This window comes from Erpetoichthys calabaricus, chromosome 14, assembly GCF_900747795.2.
Source record: "Erpetoichthys calabaricus chromosome 14, fErpCal1.3, whole genome shotgun sequence".
Taxonomy (NCBI): domain Eukaryota; kingdom Metazoa; phylum Chordata; class Cladistia; order Polypteriformes; family Polypteridae; genus Erpetoichthys; species Erpetoichthys calabaricus.
The window spans coordinates 108,544,767-108,550,766 of record NC_041407.2 but is presented as its reverse complement, the minus strand read 5'-3'; the positions used below and the strand labels follow the sequence as shown (position 1 = coordinate 108,550,766).

At 38.3% G+C, this 6,000-nt stretch overlaps 2 protein-coding genes across 6 annotated transcripts in view; both read right to left on the bottom strand.

Annotated features, from left to right (window-relative positions):
- Positions 1–6,000, bottom strand: part of plekhm1 (pleckstrin homology domain containing, family M (with RUN domain) member 1) — a 350,418-nt gene that overhangs the window by 120,760 nt on the left and 223,658 nt on the right. The window lies entirely within an intron of this gene.
- Positions 1–6,000, bottom strand: part of LOC114665184 (rho GTPase-activating protein 27-like) — a 173,225-nt gene that overhangs the window by 114,527 nt on the left and 52,698 nt on the right. The window contains exon 1 of one of the 5 annotated variants that reach the window (XM_051918909.1): positions 1,332–1,497. The exons of the other annotated variants lie outside the window; for them this stretch is intronic. Coding sequence (XP_051774869.1) covers positions 1,332–1,400 — 69 coding nt within the window. The 5' untranslated portion in view covers positions 1,401–1,497. Of the gene's footprint in view, positions 1–1,331; positions 1,498–6,000 lie in introns of those variants that run through there. 5 annotated transcript variants of the gene reach the window in all.

Sequence of the window (6,000 nt, the reverse complement as noted above, 5' to 3'; positions counted from 1 at the left end):
ATTTTTTTAATTACTGGTACAATAGTCAAGTACTCCGAGGAAGGAAAAATAAAATCTGTACTTCCTTCAAGAAAGGTAACTTAACTTCGGCTAAAAGAAGAGGAAAAACGGACAGACTGCGCTACTGGCAGCGGTGCATTGTGGGTACAGCCCGGACCGCGAAGCCGACCTCCCGCTCGCTGCCGAGTATAAATAGCCCAGACCACCGAGGCAGTGGGCTCGAGTGCCACCACACGACATTGTTCTGGCCATGGCCACGTTAAAACGCTTTCTCATGTCTTAGTCCTCATTCCGTGGACCACCGAGGCCACACAAACATTTTCAAGTTCACCTACAGTTACATCAGATGGTTAATTTTCTGACGTTTCGTTGAATGTGATTCTTTTATCTATTAAAGTTACGGAAACAAAAATCCTGCAGTGTGTTATTGTACCGCGTTCTTCGTCTGAGTGCTGTTAAAGCTTCACGCGTATCGATCGTTCCCATTACCACAGATGAACCAAATGCACCCATTACCACAGATGAACTCTGATCCGGCAGGCTGGAAAATGGACGGGAACACGGAAATCCCCCTCACCATCTTTTTATAAACATTAAAAAAAAGATTAGCATTTCAAAGAGATAAATTTAGAGATGTGAAGTTCCCCTTGGGATTAATAAAGTATCTATCTATCTATCTATCTATAAAAAACGGAGGACAGCCTAAAAGAAAAACATCCATCCATTCTAAAGCCGCCCTGATCCAGGTCTCTGGGGCCATCACTACACATTACTGACTCAAATCAATCAATCGATCAATCCATAAATAAATAAATACGTCAACATCCCAGGGGCAAACAGTGGGACTCCGGGGCAGAGAAAGCAGCCCACTCAAAAGGCGATCTGAACTCCACATGCATTACAGGAAAAACATCAACAACAACACACTTCAAGTCGGAGACGCCCGCCCGGCTTCACCTGCTAAACTTCACGGATTCCCTTATTCAAGCGGAATGTCCCATAACAAGTCTGACGATGTGTGGATGAATACGGAAGATGCGCGACTGGATATGTGACGTCCGCTCAGTAACGGAAAACTAGCGAGGGTCGTCTCCTACCCGACCTCTTTACAGGACATGAAAACTAACGGTCACCCGGCTGCGCTGCGCCTCGTCGCTCGTGCATTTTGGGAATGAAGGCGAGGCTCAGGTGCCCCCCACCCCTCTTTGTAAAGTTTAAACAGAACAATGAAAGTTGTCATAACCAACAACACTGAGCCATGTTTATGAGAGGCTTTCACTTTCTCAGGAGAGGACGACTTAAAAATGACATTAAAAAAGCGTACAACTTACCGGAAAGAGCTTAGGCAGGATTGCACCTGCACCCCGAAAATTCTTCAGAGCCATTGAAACATCGACCATGACGCTCCGTCCACACTTATGTACATAAACAAGGAAGCATTTGGAGAGACATGGCTACAAGCCGTGACTCGAGCATGCAATGCGACACTAAGATGCACATTAAAAGAACAGCTAAATTTAAACAAAAAAAAAAAAAAAAAGAGAAGTGTGCAAAGAGAGAAGAGGTCATAATAATGCAACCACTTCCTGGCAATTTTAGAAAGGAAGTGTTGGCATGGAGATCAGCCCTTTCAGCAGCCAGCTTATTACTGCCAATTGTAACTTTAGCGTCACTAGAAGGACAGAAAGAAAACAATTGACAAAAGCTTTCAATTCTACAGAAAATATTATTATTGGGCACACCTTCGGCAAGCTGCACATAAAGTACATTAAGAGCAAATAAAACCACAAAGACACTCAGAAGTTCTTCAATGCGCAAATTAGAGAATTCAGAGAAGACAGAAACTTTGAAATTAAAAGAGTGAACGTATTTCGGCCACAATGCTGGGTTTATCGTTTTTAATGAATTCACGACACCCTCAAAGGGTTTAGGAGGACCACATGATACGCAGGCTTGACCCGAGTGTGGGGGTTTCTTGTGTATGGTGGGTGAGTGTATATGCCCTATGAAGGACTGGCACCCTATCACTATTGTGCCCTCTGATAAATAGATAGATAGATAGAAGTGAGAGGCACTTTATAATAGATATAAAAGGCAATATATAATACATAGAAGTGAAAGGCACTATATAATAGATATAAAAGGTGATATATAATAGATAGATAGATAGATAGATAGATAGATAGATAGATAGATAGATAGATAGATAGATAGATAGATAGATAGATAGATAGATAGTGAAAGGCACTATATGGTAGTTAGATAGATAGATAGAAGTGAAAGTGAAAGGCAGAAGTGAAAGGCACTTTATAATAGATATAAAAGGTGATATATAATACATAGATAGACAGAAGTGAAAGGCACTATATAATAGATATAAAAGGTGATATATAATACATAGATAGATAGATAGATAGATAGATAGATAGATAGATAGATAGATAGATAGATAGATAGATAGATAGTGAAAGGCACTATATGGTAGTTAGATAGATAGATAGAAGTGAAAGTGAAAGGCAGAAGTGAAAGGCACTTTATAATAGATATAAAAGGTGATATATAATACATAGATAGACAGAAGTGAAAGGCACTATATAATAGATATAAAAGGTGATATATAATACATAGATAGATAGATAGATAGATAGATAGATAGATAGATAGATAGATAGATAGATAGATAGATAGATAGATAGTGAAAGGCACTATATGGTAGTTAGATAGATAGATAGAAGTGAAAGTGAAAGGCAGAAGTGAAAGGCACTATATAATAGATATAAAAGGCAATATATAATACATAGAAGTGAAAGGCACTATATAATAGATATAAAAGGTGATAAATAATACATAGATAGATAGATAAATAGATAGAAGTGAAAGGCACTATATGGTAGTTAGATAGATAGATATAAAGTGCCTTTCACTTCTATCTAATAGATATAAAAGGCAATATATAATACATAGATAGAAGTGAAAGGCACTATATAATAGATATAAAAGGAAATATATAATACATAGAAGTGAAAGGCACTATATAATAGATATAAAAGGTGATATATAAGACATAGATAGATGTGAAAGGCACTATATAATAGATAGATAGATAGATAGATAGATAGATAGATAGATAGATAGATAGATAGATAGATAGATAGATAGATAGATAGATAGATAGATAGTGAAAGGCACTATATGGTAGTTAGATAGATAGATAGAAGTGAAAGTGAAAGGCAGAAGTGAAAGGCACTTTATAATAGATATAAAAGGTGATATATAATACATAGATAGACAGAAGTGAAAGGCACTATATAATAGATATAAAAGGTGATATATAATACATAGATAGATAGATAGATAGATAGATAGATAGATAGATAGATAGATAGATAGATAGATAGATAGTGAAAGGCACTATATGGTAGTTAGATAGATAGATAGAAGTGAAAGTGAAAGGCAGAAGTGAAAGGCACTTTATAATAGATATAAAAGGTGATATATAATACATAGATAGACAGAAGTGAAAGGCACTATATAATAGATATAAAAGGCAATATATAATACATAGAAGTGAAAGGCACTATATAATAGATATAAAAGGTGATAAATAATACATAGATAGATAGATAAATAGATAGAAGTGAAAGGCACTATATGGTAGTTAGATAGATAGATATAAAGTGCCTTTCACTTCTATCTAATAGATATAAAAGGCAATATATAATACATAGATAGAAGTGAAAGGCACTATATAATAGATATAAAAGGTGATATATAAGACATAGATAGATGTGAAAGGCACTATATAATAGATAGATAGATAGATAGATAGATAGATAGATAGATAGATATATAGATAGATGTGAAAGGCACTATATAATAGATAGATAGATAGATAGATAGATAGATAGATAGATAGATAGATAGATAGATGTGAAAGGCACTATATAATAGATAGATCCTTATTTGTCCCCAGGGGGAAATTTACCATTATAGAAGCTCCATCCATCCATTATCCAACCCGCTATATCATAACTATGGAGTCACGGGGGGTCTGCTGGAGCCAATCCCAGTCAACACAGGGCGCAAGGCAGGGAACAAACCCTGGGCAGGGCACACACACACACCAGGGACAATTTAGGGCCACCAATGCACCTAATCTGCATGTCTTTGGACTGTGGGAGGAAACCCATGCAGACACGGAGAGAACATTGAAACTCCACACAGGGAGGACCCGGGAAGCGAACCTCAGGTCTCCTTACTGCGAGGTAGCAGCACTACCCACAGCAGCACCGTGCCGTCTTATAGAAGCTCTATATGTGAAATATATATTTAGAATTTTTATATTACGTCGGCGAACTATGATACTTAGCGCAATGAATGACAGAAGTCGCAAAATCAGCTGGAATGTTCAAGCAAATTACAATTGTCTACAAAAAAATATTTTTTGTTTCCTTCTGGGAACTACAGAGCATCTCTTTATTTAAGTTTTTACACTCATTTCATATATGAAAATCGGAATTTAGCTCGCACGTCAGGTTTTTGAAATACACATCATTGACATTTTGACACTTTTGAATCTCAATATAATATATCAACACGATATCTGGAGTTTGGACTGTCACACCAAAATTGTTTTGATGTGTTTATTCAGAAAGCAAACCAGAAGACGATACCCAAGACACGTTAAAGCATATTTATGTTAATTTACCTCAATATAAAAAAGTGAGGTCAGCCTGCCCAAAATTATTGGAGGCACTCGCTTTTGCGCTTGCACATCTGTCTCTCTTTGCAAGAACCAACAGTAGTCACCCATCATGCTCAGAGAGTGAATTTTCCCCGATATCCGTTTTCCATCACCTTTATATCTTCATGAAATCTTTCCCTTTGCTCATCTCTGACATCTCTTAGATTTGGTGTAAAAAAGTCGAGATGAGAATGTAAAAAATGACATCTTCAGTGACATTCGGGCTCCCGTAATATACTTTCAGCATATTTTCTACAAGCTCAGTATAATTCTCTGCTCTGTGACTGTCTGGACAACCTGCACGAATGAGGGTGCTGATTCAGTTGGCTTCAGTTTTCTTTTGAACTCGTCGTCAAGCATCAGTTCACGGATTTCAGGGCCAACAAAAACACCTTCCTTAATTTTGCCTTCACTTTTCTCGAGACCAAACATGTTTCTTAAACGCAGAAACGCATCGCCTTTACTGTCCAGTCACCCTAGTTGTCAAAGACCTGGAGCATCATAACTAAAAAATGGGACGTGCGGGATGAAAACAGTTTCCAGGTTTGGAGTCAGCAAATGAAATTTGTTAAGGTAAAGATGAAAGAATCCCAGTAGCAAAATGCTTCTTGACCAGTGATATAGAAAAAAAAAACCGATCTAAATGCATGAAGAGCAGAAAATGAGACAGACAGGCAGACGCACGCTGGCCAGACGTGATTTGCCGTGACTTGAGGATGCCCATCTGTACAAGCTGCAATGTCAGCAGTGGCGCGGGGACGTCTGCCATCATCTTTATACAAACGCTGGTATCTGTGTGAGTACCAACTGGTGGGAGCCGTTTGTATCACCAGCCAAGGGTTTTTAACTGCTTTACAATTCCAACCCCAGCAAGCCAAGCAAGTGTCACCGGCTGACATCTGTGTGGCCTTTGTGTGCCTGTTATCACCTCCTGGCACTGCCCTCCACCATTATGGAGTACTCTGATGGGCACAGTGCATGTACTTAGTGGGCTTATTTCCAGCTTTTCTTACTCTCTTTTAATTTGTAGCGTGTATTTGGCTGCCAATTACCTCCTGGGGCCGACACAATCCCTCAACACTGCAGCCACCCCACAACCACCAAGTAAAAAGACAGCAAGTCGTACCTCTTAGCATCATTAGCACACAAGAAAAGGGCAATACAAGACACTCAGAGACAGTCAAATGTATAAAATAAGGACAATGCAAGATAAATTAAGAGAGTCAAAATCCATGATGTACCCATCGTCTCGCACT